This window comes from Eurosta solidaginis, chromosome 3 (assembly GCF_040869045.1).
Source record: "Eurosta solidaginis isolate ZX-2024a chromosome 3, ASM4086904v1, whole genome shotgun sequence".
In the NCBI taxonomy this organism is placed as follows: domain Eukaryota; kingdom Metazoa; phylum Arthropoda; class Insecta; order Diptera; family Tephritidae; genus Eurosta; species Eurosta solidaginis.
The window spans coordinates 19,276,323-19,291,490 of NC_090321.1; the positions used below are offsets into that span (position 1 = coordinate 19,276,323).

Below are 15,168 nucleotides of genomic sequence, written 5' to 3' on the forward strand. Positions count from 1 at the left end.
AATTGCTACTGCTATTTTCGTGTTCGCTGCTGTATGCAGGTAGGTATATAAATTGGTATATTTATTTATAAAACTGTGTATTTTAGCAAACAGTAAATAAATTGGTGTGCTTAGTTGAGTCCGCTCAATTTTTATTTTTTTTTTTTTTTTGTTTTATGAAAATATTCTCAATCACTAAGGGCTTTACTCGTCAATATACTATACCGGCAAATGACCTCACTACTGTAATCGGTGTAATCAACTGCATCCCCTTTCGTCGAACAACTACAGCAAATTAAAAACTCCAAAAAAAAATATTCATCGATATCGCTTTTAATAAAAAATGTTATAAAACATACACAAACACACAAAGGCAGCGCGCGACTGTAGAACGAAAAAAAGCTTCACACCTGACTCCGTTGGAAAAGCGTGAGAGCACAACGCGGAGTATGAGCAACTAGCAAATTTACTTAGGTAATACGCTTAGTAAGCAACTGAAACGCGTTTAGAGCGGCAGCGTGCGAATAATAATAAATTTAACGAAAAGCGAGTGTTTCGCATAATTTTTTAAGTTTTATTATTATTTACTTTATACATTTTTTTGATTAGTAAAAAAGATAGTAAGGCCGGCAGCAGTGCAGTGTATGTGACTAAGCATGTGTGCGTGTGCTTGCTATAAGATAAGCGCAAGTATTTCAAGCTAAAATCCACAACAGCAACAAAACTTTGTACTTAAACAAAAAAAAAATGTGGCCTTGAAAAGGGCAAACAATCACATATAACTCGTCACACAACGCGAACACCGAAAAATTATTCCAACAAAGCGCAAACGAAAATGTGGTGGGTTTGGCTTATTGTAAGCGTTTTGATCGCAGCTTTCATTATTTTCATTGTTTTGCCGCTCATTTACATACTTTACAAACGTAATTACTGGCGTTGGCATCAAGTGCCCTTCGAACCGCCTGCACCCAAAATCGAAATACTACAACAATTATTCGGTTTTCGCAGAACTCACGATTGGGAGGAGTTAGAGCATTACGATCAATTGTATCGTAATTTTAAAGGTCGCGGCCCATTTTGCGGTTTCTATCGTCTTATGCAGCCGCGTGCGCTCATACTCGAACGCGAATTAATCATGCAAATACTAAGTAAAAATTTCTCGAATTTCAATGATCGTGGCATATACCATAACAGTAAAAACGATCCGCTCTCTGCTGATTTGTATAGTCGACGCGGTAGCGAGTGGAAAGAGATGCGTTTACGGTTAGAGCCAATATTTGCTAAAGATGAAATGCGCTCACTATACGAGGGCTTGTATGCATCGTGCGCCGAATCGTTGAATAGTTTCGATCAGCTGGTGCATGATGAGCGCGCACATAGCGGTTACATCGAGATACGAACACAAATGCGACGTTATGTATTAACTTGTATGGCAGCATGTGTATTCGACTTGAATGGGCAACGACAACAAAAATATCCACTTAATCTGTTCGATGATATGATTCATTTGGAGCGTACAACATCACGTCATAATGAGTTTGTGAATGCATTTTTACGACGCTATCCGCGTTTGAGTAAAAAGCTGAAATTGCGTACAACTTCCAAAGATGTTGAAGCCTATTTTACAGAGCTAATAAATGAAGTGGTAAATGAACGTGAACAAAGTGGCGCAGAAAAGAAGGATTATTTGCAATTGTTAGTAAACTTGATGCAACAAGAATTGAGTACACATGAAGTGCAAGATCAGAGTATGAATGAACTGCGTCAACATTTGATGTATGAGCTGGCAGCACATGCGATCACGTTTTTAAAAGCAGGACTACGTCCTACTACACACACACTAACGTATGTGCTTTATGAACTAGCACTAAATGATCCTATACAACAACAGCTACGTGACGAGGTAGCTGATGCGTTACAGCGTCACAACAATGAGCTCACATATGAGTGTGTGCGCGAGCTCAAGTTTTTAGGTCAAATTATATCAGGTAAGTGCGCTATATATGTATAATAGCAAAATTCGCAAAACAAGTACTGTATGTAACTATATTTCAGAGACCATACGTCTACATCCCGTCGTACCCTATCTAATACGTCGCACTCTCACCGAATTTCCCGTACCCAACAATGACAAATATAAACTACCCAAAGATATGTTCATCATTGTGCCCACACATGCCATACACAATGATGCTGAATATTATCCGGATCCTTTTATATTTAAACCTGAACGTTTTGTCGGTAGCGAGAATAAAAAACGTGATATTTGCATGTGGCTTGGCTTTGGTGAAGGTCCACGTAGTTGCATTGGTCTACACTTTGCGCAAGTGTTGATGCGCATGCTGTTGGCGCAATTGATCACACGATATCACTTTAGCGTTGATCGCACGCGTTTAATGGTGAAACCACAAAATGTGATTCGACTTCGTGTGGAACCACTTAATGAGGAACCTGAAGGGAGAGAGGCTGATGTGGTTATTTAGTTGCAAGCCAAAAATGAACACAAGTTATATTTAGTACTAAATAGGTTGTTATTGTCGCTTACTTAAAAAATTTTAATTCGTACTCGTACTCTGCCAATGATTTATTTACTAGCGTTAAGTAGGCACTTTTTTCTGCTTTCGACATTATCAATATTCGAGGAATGTCGTGGTATGATCCTTATGCGGTTAATTACTACTTAATATCACTATTAAATAGGGACGCATACCTTTTTGTATTTTATGGACGAAAATTTGCCATATGATTCGGAAAAATAGTTGTCAAAAACCGATTCGAATTTTTAGAGATTTATTACTTGTACTTAGTTAGACTATAATTGACTGGGTTACAAAACTACATACTGAAATTAATTCAGAAAAATCGACATAAAAAGTCGAAATTTTCGATTTTTTTCGAAAACGTTTTTGACATTAGTATGCATAGTTTAGTTACAAAATTCATAGAAGTTTTTTCTCAAACTTTCGAAAATAAGAAAAGAAGAGTTTAACAAATCGAATAGGACGTATGTAAATAATTATGTGGGTATTATTAATTCATGTCTTTATTTCGGCTTCGCATGCACATTTATCAGTTTTACCAGGTTAATGCAACTAAATCGAATATCACAATGAAAATTACTTTAAAGCTCTCAGCAACAACTTTCATTTGATATCGATATTACACACACATTCTAGGGGTATCCGGGTCCAGGTTTTGCCCATATCTTGAGACCCTAGTCACCCAGCGGTATAAAAATTACTCTGTACTAAAGCACTCATCAACAGCTTCAATTTGATACCCATAATGTAAAAACACATCCTAGTGTTACCCTGATGCACGTTTTGGCCTATATCTCGAGACCCTTCACAAATAGGTATGAAAGCTACCCTATAATAAAGCACCCATCAACAGCTTTCATTTGTTATCCATATTGTATAAACACTTTCTAGGGGTACCCGGGTCCACGTTTTGCCTCAATCTCGAGATCCTAGTCACCAATAGGTATGAAAACTACCCTGTACTAAAGCACTCATCAACAGCTTTCATTCGTTATCCATATTCTATAAACACTAGGAGTACCCGAGTCCACGTTTTCGTTTATATCTCGAGACCCTAGTTACCCGCGGGTACGAAAAATACCCCGTATCAAAGTACTCATTCGATACCCACGTCCACGTTTTGATCGCAAGACCCTATCCAGAACAGGATAAAAATTAGCCTATGCCTGTCTCCTGGTTCCAAGCTAAACCTCCATCAATTTTCAGCCAAATATGTTCATCCGTTACTTCCTCTTCAATCACTCTTTATCTGATAAAAAAAAGCGCATCAAAATCCGTTGCGTATTTTTAAAGGTTTAAGCATTCAAAGCAACATAGGGACAGAAAAAGAGACTTTGTTTTATACTATGTAGTGATGTACATCCATACATACCTATAAACCTACGCCCGAAGGTTAAATAAGCAGCGAATGCTATATATGTACGTATGTATGTGTCGCATCAAGCCTCACTCAAAAGCAATTTGGCTGATATAAGAAAAGAATCAAGTATTTTTTTTGATGCAGATCGAAGGTAAATATTTCAAAGTTTTACTGAAAAGTAGAATTTTTGAAATCCATCCATCCGTTTATGAGTTATAGCTGTGTAAACAAAAATTTTATGATTTTTTGCTACATTTTGGCAATTTGCCACGCCCCTATAATACATATCTTCAAATTATATTTACTGTACCATCTCACGTAGCTAAGCTTTCAAATGCAAAAAACCGTTTTAAAATCGGAGTATTCTGTGTGAAGTTATGTGCATACATGGCATTTAGCGACTTTATTTTATAAGATTTGAAATTGAAATTGAATTTAGCGAAGCCACTAATCTCGACTTAAGCGATTAAGACTTGTGACCACCAATGTTTGCATTTGCTACTCCAGAGTGGTAGTAGCAGCGAAAAATACATATACTCTGCTGTTTCTGCGGCTCTTAACATGAACAGAGCATAGAGCAGAGCCGCAGCATAAAAATTTATATAATTTCTTATGCTCCACTAAGAGCTACGTCGTGTTTTAGAGCAGAGCAAAAAACAATCTACTGCTATTTGCTCTGTTCGTGCAGAACTTTGTCATATCTCTTGTTTTTGTTATTGGGGCTGATGTAACGTTATGATGTTGTTGTTTTTGTACTTGTGGTTTTATTTGTCAGTCTTTAAGTTGATATTGTAACTTCTTATTTTTGTTGCTATCGGTATGGCAACAACCTCTGTTCCCACGTTGTTGTAGAATAGTAGTAGCGCGAGAAAAAACTATGCATAACCGTGCCCGACAGAGCAAAGAGCAATATCTCCTTTTTTTTCGTGCTCTCGATCCACTACAAACAGTATTTCGTTTTACTCTGCTATTTCGTTTGAAGTTTTTACTCTGCTATTGTGTCTGCTCCGTAACACGACGTAGCTCGTAGCAGAGCATGAGAAATTCTGTCACTTTTTTATGCTACGGCTCTGCTCTATGCTCTGTTAATGTTCAGAGCTGGAGCCATGGCAACAAAATAACTCCAGAGTAATATAGCATTATCAACTCATTCTATGTCAACTTATTCCATCAATGGATTAAGCAGCTCCGAAATTTGGTATCCCTGTTTTTTTTTCGTAAAATGTTTATATGATTTTTCTCAAATTCTTTCTTCCAGCGACTCGTAAAATATGGAATTTTTAAAATTTTGTGATTTTGGTTTAACTCTTGTTAGGCGTATGTTTCAAATACGTATTTATGTTTTTCATAAGCTGGGAAACTTTATAATAAGTAGAAAACTTGAGAACTTTATAGCAATGCGTTGACTACTTATTTGAAGACTCGCCGATAATTCATCCAATCCTTTTCGGGTATTGAGATTTGAAACCTCAAACTTATTGCCATACTGTACTACTTTCCTTTTCCGGTTCATATTGTAACGAATTTGCTTGCAAATCCTCTTATTTGCAATCCTCTGCTAAGTTCGAATCACTAAACTGTTGAATAAATAACTCCAATTTGTAATAATGCAAAATGGCCTTTATTAAAGTACTTCACAATAACAAACTGTGCAACGAATAGCTTGCTTAATAACCACACTGATTGATAGCTCAATGAAACTCTACTATTCAAAATAAGACTGCTATTGCTCGCTAGATATCGTCTTAATCAAACTGCTTGACAACTCAAATCAAACTGAATTCTTCTTACTCGCCTGCACTGCTTTTATAGTTTACGCTGCATACTTCTAGGCTCTTCGATTTCCAGAAGTTACTAGTTGTTTCGGCTACAAAATCGCCAGCCACAACTACGTGCACAAATTATTGCTCTCTCTTGTGACAACTCAGATAAGATATATGCATGTATTTGTGCATTGCCGCTCAGATGTTCGTATACGTACATATGTGTAGACGCAATTATTTATTCGTTTATGTAGATACATAATGATGAATTATTGATGTGCATTCACGTCACTGGTTAGCATCGGCTTAGAGATGATAGCATCGCTTAGTGCTGCTAACATTCGTTACACTGCCCTCCACCTAAGTCTGATCGTCCCGATCAGACAAATCTCTCGATCTAAACGCCGCTAGCATCTCCAAATGAACCACCTTTCTATTTCGTGGTTTCCCAATGGTTTGTATGCGGTAGATGGAATTACTGATCTTCTTCACAACCTTGTACGGGCCTTCCCAAATGCACCGAATTTTGGCTGGAACACCTTTCCGCCGGAGAGGGTTGTTTAACAGTACCAAATCTCCCTCCAAGAACTCTTCCGAATTATTGTTCTCATTGTACCTGCGTTTGATCTTACTACTCATTATCCTTAGTCGTTTCCTCACACTCTGTTGTTTGACCAATGAACTACTTCGCAGAGCTTGCGCTTGACGGATTGGCTTGACAGTATCGTTCCGCCGTTCCCCAACAGAAGTGCGCGATGGCTTGAAACCACCCTTGCATGCTTCCTGCAAAATTCTTGCAGTCGTTTTAGTGCGTCCATTAGGGTTTGTCAATGCCGGTGTTTTTGTCGCAGGTACTTTTGATTTCGCTTTGTTTGGCCCATTCGTTTCATCAACCTTTACCTTTGACTTTCGTGGCCTTTGTCGACTTTTCTCCACCAGTACTCGATTACTGCTGAAACCTTTTTCCAAACTGAAGTTAATTGGCAGATCCTGGTTCTTATAAAGCATCACCCTTTTCTGCATATCGATCTTGATGTCATGGTCAACCAAGAAGTCCACTCCCAATATGACTTCATCAACGATCTCCGCCACAACGAATTTGTGTAAAACCATGACCTTCCCAATCAGTACTTCACATATCACTTCTCCCTGGACTTGGTTATACTCGCCTGTGACCGTACGCAACATTGCTCCAGGTAACGGTTTAACTCTCCTGTTGACTAATTCAGATCGAATCAAGGAATGAGATGCGCCCGTATCTACAGTCAGTACACGCTCCTCGCCATCGACATTGCCTCTGACGGTAAGACTGCTCGATTTTCTACCAATTTGCAACACAGATATCATAGGACATTCAATAGCCGGGGCAAGTTTTCGTTCTTTACATTCGACACGCTCTTGCTCATCTCCTCCAGCTTTGCGTTTACGCCCACCCACATTGTTGGAACTATTAAGGCCAAGATCGCAATGACGTGCAATGTGACCGGACTTCCCGCATTTGAAGCATTTGATAACTTTTTCACTCCGCTTTTGCGATCCTTTCAGCGCCTCCAATATTGCGTCTACCCACTCTGGCCTTTCTACTTCCACACGGCGTGCTTTGAAAACTGGCTTACACAGAAGCGACGCTGTTTCCTGAATCAGGGCTTGTGACACCGTTTCTGCGAATGTTGGCTTTGGGTTTGCGTATGTAGCCCGCTTCGTTTCCACATCCCTTATGCCATTTATAAAGCTCTAAATCTTCACTCTTTCCGTGTATTCCACAGGTGCATCCGCATTTGAAAGATGAGCCAATCTTTCAATGTCCGAAGCAAACTCCTGCAAAGTCTCGTTAGCTTTTTGGTAGCGGTTTTGCAATTCTATTTGGAATATCTGTTTTCTATGCTTGCTTCCATAACGTCTCTCGACAGCGGCCATCAATGCTTCATAGTTGTTCCGCTCTCCTTCGGGAATCGGCTGTAGGATTTCGGCTGCTGGCCCTTTCAATGCCACGAACAGAGCTGCAACTTTATCTTCAGCATTCCAGTTGTTAGCTGCCGACGTCTTCTCAAATTGTAGCTTAAAGACCTGGAAAGGAACAGAACCGTCAAAGGATGGTGTTTTTACCTTTGGATTGCTTGCTGAAACAGCTGGGCGGTTTAATTGCAACTCTTGTATACGACCTCTCAAAGCATCCACCTCGGCTTCGATTTTTTCCTCAAACTGCGTTATTTTCTCGTCCATACGTGCTTCGAGTTTTGATGATATACGCGCCTCTTGCGGTTCGAGTTGTACTGTTATGCGTGCCTCTTGTTCTTTCAGTTGTGTCTCCATCTTTGATGTAATCTGTGTCGACATTTCTGACATACGTGTTTCTTGTGCTTCTAGTCGGGATGATATATGTGACGACATTGATGATACTGTCGATGTTTGAGCAGCTATTGCAGCCAATATCATGTTCAAGTCTGTGCTCGTAACTGTCTGCGATGTTTCATTTTTCTCTTCAATTTTTGTTGTTGTCTCGTCCCCATCAGGATAAAAGGCATACTCGTCCACATCAATTCCTTGCGACTCCATTACCTCTCGTAGCCGTGCTTGAAGTTCGATCTTATTGCCGGTTGTATTTAATCCACGGTTCTCCAACTCCTTTTTCAGTTGCTGGATCTTCAATTCACTGAACTTTGCCATGTCCAAGTTGTATTCCCAATCTTCGGAATTTATTCAACAATTCCTCTTCTGACACCAATTGTAACGAATTTGCTTGCAAATCCTCTTATTTGCAATCCTCTGCTAAGTTCGAATCACTAAACTGTTGAATAAATAACTCCAATTTGTAATAATTCAAAATGGCCTTTATTAAAGTACTTCACAATAACAAACTGTGCAACGAATAGCTTGCTTAATAACCACACTGATTGATAGCTCAATGAAACTCTACTATTCAAAATAAGACTGCTATTGCTCGCTAGATATCGTCTTAATCAAACTGCTTGACAACTCAAATCAAACTGAATTCTTCTTACTCGCCTGCACTGCTTTTATAGTTTACGCTGCATACTTCTAGGCTCTTCGATTTCCAGAAGTTACTAGTTGTTTCGGCTACAAAATCGCCAGCCACAACTACGTGCACAAATTATTGCTCTCTCTTGTGACAACTCAGATAAGATATATGCATGTATTTGTGCATTGCCGCTCAGATGTTCGTATACGTACATATGTGTAGACGCAATTATTTATTCGTTTATGTAGATACATAATGATGAATTATTGATGTGCATTCACGTCACTGGTTAGCATCGGCTTAGAGATGATAGCATCGCTTAGTGCTGCTAACATTCGTTACAATATGTTGAATATGATCTTTCCAGTAAATCAACAAGTCATAAACTTTTCGACAAACCATGGATACCAAATCGAAAAATTTGCAGTAGCAAATTGATGAATTTTCGATAACAAATCGGCAACTTTTAGATAAAAAGTAGATTTTTTTCATAACAAATTCTAATCGATAACTAATTTATAACATTCGATAACAAAATTTCTCGACTCCAGTAGTGGTTCTGAACGACCTGATTCGGGGCCTAAAGGACAGGGGCTGCCAAGTGTCGGCTTATTGTGATAATGATTTTTAGGAGAAATTTATATGAACACACTGATAGGAGTTTTTTATTTTATTTTACTTTTTTTTTTTAATTAAACCCAGTGGACTTTTCACCATACCCGCCGAAACGACCAGAGTTGCGTATTCTGGATGTCATTTCAAAGTGATCCTGGATCATGCGAACTAGTTGTCATCAATAGTAAATGGCTCTCATTCTTCTTCCTTTTCTTGAAGCGATAAGATTACTCTCTGAAGGAGCCTTTTAGGTCGTCCAACCACCTCCATAAAGAACTTGGGGTCCCCAGAGCCTGACCTGCTAAATGAAAAGGACTTACCATGGGCATATTAGGTAAACAATTGAATTGCTCGGGCAATCTCTTAAAACGGTTGGCCTACAAACCACTTTTAATCAGTGCGAACTCTCTCCTAGGGTCTGAGGAAGGTAGGCCTGATCGCAAATGAGGCCGTGACACATAACCTTCTGAATCATGCGCATCATTCTAGTTTAGAAAGATAGGTTTTCGCCCCTATTGGTAGATTCACCACTCACATTCTCGTAAGATAAGTGTAGGATGCGAAATTAATATTGGGCGGAAGTCTGGCACACTATTTAAGCCAGGCGTTAGGCGAAATATAAGCGGTTCTATGACTGTAGCGTTTTGAGACGAATATCGGCGCTATTAAGGATGCGATGCATGGAATGCCATCTGTCGCTTAGACGGCGAGGCTATTAAATATTTACTTAAATAATCAAGCGGATTCCAGGTAGGCCTCGAGATAGCGAAGCCACCGCTGGAGTGGCATCATTTCTTGTCGGGTGTTTTACTGTGTTTGGTAAATCTAAACTTTGGGTGGAGGTATCAGGGCTTACTAAAATTTATATTTCCGTGCTTATGGACTTTGGTCCAAGGTATCGGGGACCAGCGAATTGCTTCAGCTTACCGCACGGTTTCCGCAGAAGCTGCTCTAGTCGGTACAAGAACCATTCGCTCTGAACAGAGAGTAAACAATATACGACAGCGAAATAGAAGCTCGTAGATATGGTGTTGTGACGTAGGCACAGAAGAAATCGAACCGAGGCCGGCAACAACAGTGGAGTAGCAGTACAGAAAAAATTGGCCTAGGGAACTTATTTCCGCACTGAATCCATTGTTGAAACGATTGCGTGGAGACCTCTAGCTGACTCATTTTTTAAGCCGGTTACGGTTACTCCTGCAAATACCTCCACAGAATGAGGAAAGTTGAAAACCTGAAGTGCCTGCAATGTGAATACTTTAGTCAACAACGAAAGAGGATACAAGACGCATTTCGTGACCTTTTATCGGACAGTGTCATTAATATCATGACCTGCTGAAGGGACATTTGGGATACGATCAGCAGATGTGCGAGGCATTTACTTTTCAGTAAAAGGGAACATGAACTCCTAGCATATTAGAGCGAGAGTACGGACCTCTTGAATATGATCAGCAGATATGCGTGCATTCACTTATCAGCAAAAGGAAACATGAATTCCTAGCCCATTTGCGTTAGAGTAGTCATGGTGTGCGTGCGGTAATGCGATCCCAGGTACGAGTAAGAGTGTGGTGATGGTTTGTACATCAGAATTCGTTTTAGAGGTATGGTTCCTTCGGCAAAGTTTCTTATTTTGATCCCTAGAATACGATTTTCACAGAGCAATGAGCGATTTTTAAATCGACCCGCCCTAATATACATACATATGGTCCTGAATTAATTTTACTTCCATTTATGGCTCCCGAAACATAGAAAATTGCTTAGTCAAAAAGAGGCAGTGCCAGGCCCATTTTTTTAAATTTGAAGATTTTCCTATTTATTGTTATAAATCCACTTGGGAAATGAAATACCATTGATATAAAGCTCTTTTTTGCAAAGATATAGCTTATTTTATTCGTCCACAACCCTTTTAAAAATCTTTTATATAAAAGTAGGCGTGGTTCTTAACCGATTTCGATAATTTTTCTTCAAAACATTCCTTAGGGTAAAGCCAACCTCTCTGCCGAATTTTGTTACAATAGGTTTAACGATTTTGCATTTATGATTAATAATATTTGTAAAATTGATTTTATCACAAACAAGTGGGGGGTGCCACGCACATTTTAAAAAATGTTTTCAAATTTTTCTGAAGAGTCTCAATATCAGTCCACGCGTCAAATTTCAACATTCTAGCTGTATTATTTACTAAATACTCATGTTTTTTGTGTTTTTCAAAATGTTATATATATAAAAAGTGGGCGCGGTTATCATCCGATTTCGCTCATTTTCAATACCAATCTATTCTGGGTCCAGATAAGCTCGTGTACCCAATTTGGTGAAGATATCTCAATATTTACTCAATATATCGTTTTAACAGGCAGACGGACGGACGGGCGGACGGACATGGCACAATCAAAAAAATTTTTTTTTTCGATACTGATGATTTTGATATATCGAAGTCTATATCTATCTCGACTCCAACCGTTATCCAATCCAATCAAAGTTATGTATGCCCTGTGTACAAGGACAACTGGGTATAAAAAAGTTGTAAAACCTCTAACCGCACCGCATTCCAAACAGTAAATGCTTCTATTATGGCCGCAATCAACCGCAAAAGTGGCGATTCGTTTTATGTTGCACAAAACTGAATGGAAAACGAGCAACAGCAAAGCAGGTAAAATCAAAAGCAAAACTAAAAAATATAAACAAAAATAATCAACGAAACAACAAATTTCATTGCACAGCTGATGGATTGCACTTGACAAGTATACAAACTGAGCTATAACGTCCGCTTGCGCTTTACCCCAGAGCTCAACGATGAACGCGAAGCCGTGGCACAGCGGATTGGTGAATGGTACGTCATAATGCTCTAATGCCACGAATAACAACCAACAATTAATTTGTTGATGTATACGTGCCAAAAGCTAGGATGACCAACATCAAATGCAACAACAACAACAGCATATCTATAAAAACAAATGCAGCAGCAGCAATTGCAACAACTGGATTTTTTTATTTACCATATTATTTGTCTTAAATGTTTATTTTACTACACAGCAATTGCACCTTTATTGTTTGTATCTAAATAGTTTGTGTCTACATATACATTAGACTGGGTCGATTTATTAACCAATATCGCGCTATTGATTTTTCGATAGGATTTGGGCTCAGGAAAAGAAGTTCCACTACGCATACCCAAAAAAATTATTTTTGAGCCTGCAAAAAAAATGACGAAAGGGTAAATTTTTCGACCAAAACACTTCCCAAAATCCAAATATTTTTTTCTAAAAACTGTTATCGCCAACGTTTTTACAATAGTTTTTTGAAGAAAAAAAATTTTATTTTTTGAGGTTTGGGGAGTGTTTCGGTCGAAAAATTTACCCTTTCGTCATTTTTTTTGCAGGCTCAAAAATAATTTTTTTGGGTATGCGTAGTGGAACTTTTTTTCCTGAGCCCAAAGCCTATCGAAAAATCGATGGCGCGAAATCGGTTAACTTTCGTCCATACAAATCGACCCACTTTAATATACATACATTATTTTTCAGAAATAGTTTTTCCATTTCTAATCGGAGCATTATTGCTGACAACAAACATATGTAATAAATTATAAGAGCAAATTGCCCCTTTTAGTAGACTCATTGAAGCATAATCGGCTCAGGTGAACGCTGCTGCTCTCATTACCAATTCGCAAACGGTTCTTTGAGGTATCGGTTTGTTAGCCAAACATTGGCAGCGAAGCGTATCAAAACAAGCCAAGCAAACTCAAACAGCGTATTGCAGTGAAACGTTTTGTTGTTACGTGGTGGGAAGTGCAGTGGGTATGTGTTGGAAAATGTGTAAACAAATATACAGCCGTTGAAGGTCACAACTTCATATTATGTGGTAAGTGAGGTCAAAGATGTAGATGCTACAGCAAAAGTATTTCAAAACGGGATCGCTTCTCGGTAGTAGTTTGATAAATCCACCTAGTTCCTATTATATTAATCTGGCTTATCAAATGTTGTACGGACTCACCGTGAAGGTAAAGTTGACCAAAGGTTCAGTAGCTAGGCCTAGATCTTCGCGGAGGTTTTAACATTATACATCTAATTGTGATCTTCTATCCGTTAGTGAGATTAAAGACCTTGGCGTAATCTTTGATACTGAGTTTTCGTTTAACAACCATATAAATTATTTAACTTCCATGTCATACTCCATGCTTGGCTGTGTTAGGCGCAATAGCTCGGAATTTACTGACCTATACCACAAAACTGCTTTATACCTCTTTAAAATATGCTGCATTTATTTGGAGACCAAATAATCTTACAGCTATAAACAGAGTTGAGAGAATACAGAAAGTTTTTATTAAATACGCCCTTCGGCCATTAAACTTCTCGGAACTCATCCCTTCTTATTCGGCTCGTCTTATGCGCTTAAATTTGAAGTCCCTTGAAAGTCGTAGATCAATACTTTGTTTATCCGTCATTTCTTTGAAAATATTATTTCAATGTTCCGCAATGAACCCCCCGGAATTGTTTATCCTTTCTATGGTAATAAATTTAGAACTTACTTACGTACTTAATTGGCGCTTAACCGTCTAAACGGTTGTGGCCGTCCAACAAGGCGCCCCTTCGCTCCGCCAATCGGCGCCAATTGGTCACACCAAGGGAGTTTAAATCGTTTTCCACCTGGTCCTTCCAACGGAGTGGGGGCCGCCCTTTACCTCTGCTTCCATAGGCGGGTTCCGATAGAAACACTTTCTTGGCCGGAGCATCATCTTTCATTCACATAACATGGCCTAGCCAGCGCAGCCGCTGGATTTTAATTCGCTGGACTATGTTGATGTCTGCGTATAGCTTTGCGTATAGCTCGAACAGCTCATCATTAAGTACCATCTATGCAAATAATGCCCCAATTAATCGTGCTCTCGACTTGTCCCTCCCTAGAGCAAATTTTTCGATAATTTTGTATTCTGCTCTATAAGTAGTTGGAGTCATACGGAACCATAAGTAGATTGTATTTAATATTTTAAGTAAAAATTATAGTTTAGTCTGTAAGGATTGTAACCCAAAGGCTTAAAGATAAACAATAAACGATTTTTATTATTTCAGAGGATGATATTTAATTGTTGGTTCATCCCTTTTTTCATTTGGGAAAACCCAGAGCATGAAGTTACAGGCTAATTCCACCTCGTCGTCCGACATATACTTTCCAGGGACATGCCTATGCCTTGGCAGCACGATAGCGTTTATCGAAAAGTAGTAGCGGTTCATGACAACCCTCGAATTCCTGGTGGCATAACTTACCGCTTTGAAAGCCGTCTTCCTCGCAGTTAAACGGTAGATAGCATTTCATCTACAGCATCCCTAATAGCGGCGACCTCGGCTTATAAAACGGTACAGGAAACGAGTAGACTAAATTTCCAGCTGAAATCGAGCTCCTGGTCAAAACGTCCCCCCTCTCGTCCAACCCACCAATCTTACCGTTCAGCTTGAATCAATCCGTGAGTAGATTTATCAGACACCTGCCCCGAATTAACTTCTCACTCAAACTGCTCCCTTAGTGAACTAGCAACATGATCAGTGTTCTGTCCTACCAGGAATGAAGTCAAAGCCGTCTAGAAAAGTAAAGTGTTCGTTATTCACAAGCTTATAACCCGCGTCTCGAAGCCTTCTTGCCGCGATGGCTGCTACCATTTAGCCCACGATGTCAACAGGGTTCAGGTTAAGATATGCACACTCATCTGTGCAGCAAAGGGTGTACATCGCCATCAATTTTGATGACTTTGTAGTATCCAACACACGGCTTCATTAATTGGCATACGATTTAGTTGAATCTTCCACATTCCAAAGGTTGAAAAGAGGTATCATTAAAAGCGCAAAGACTTTCAATACAGTACTTCAAGTTTCAAGTACATTATGTATCGTGCTTTACACAAAATATGTATCGTACAGTATATTGTATGTACAATACGTA

General features: G+C 39.1%; 1 protein-coding gene across 3 annotated transcripts; it reads left to right on the plus strand.

Moving 5' to 3' along the window:
* The first annotated feature begins 441 nt into the window (after nucleotides 1–441).
* Cyp317a1 (Cytochrome P450 317a1) lies at nucleotides 442–14,337 on the plus strand. Of its 3 annotated transcripts, none has more exons than XR_010950526.1 (3): nucleotides 442–1,967; nucleotides 11,591–11,887; nucleotides 11,958–14,337. XR_010950526.1 is itself a non-coding variant. In XM_067771174.1 (3 exons), the coding sequence occupies exons 1-2, from the start codon at nucleotides 815–817 to the stop codon at nucleotides 2,460–2,462; spliced, it is 1,581 nt and encodes a 526-aa protein (XP_067627275.1). In that variant the 5' UTR covers nucleotides 442–814; the 3' UTR covers nucleotides 2,463–2,506; nucleotides 11,591–11,721. The 3 variants fall into 3 exon arrangements, 2 of the variants coding, with proteins under 2 accessions (XP_067627275.1, XP_067627274.1); XM_067771174.1 differs by lacking the exon at nucleotides 11,958–14,337 and adding an exon at nucleotides 2,035–2,506 and having other exon boundaries at nucleotides 11,591–11,721; XM_067771173.1 differs by lacking the exons at nucleotides 11,591–11,887; nucleotides 11,958–14,337 and adding an exon at nucleotides 2,035–2,550.
* The last annotated feature ends 831 nt before the right edge of the window (nucleotides 14,338–15,168 follow it).

What these genes read in the sequence shown, in the direction of transcription:
- Cyp317a1 (XM_067771174.1), top strand. Translation starts at nt 815, where the DNA reads ATGTGGTGGGTTTGGCTTATTGTAAGCGTTTTGATCGCAGCTTTCATT. An exon ending in TTTAGGTCAAATTATATCAG is followed by an intron (nt 1,968 to 2,034) that starts GTAAGTGCGCTA and finishes ACTATATTTCAG; the next exon opens with AGACCATACGTCTACATCCC.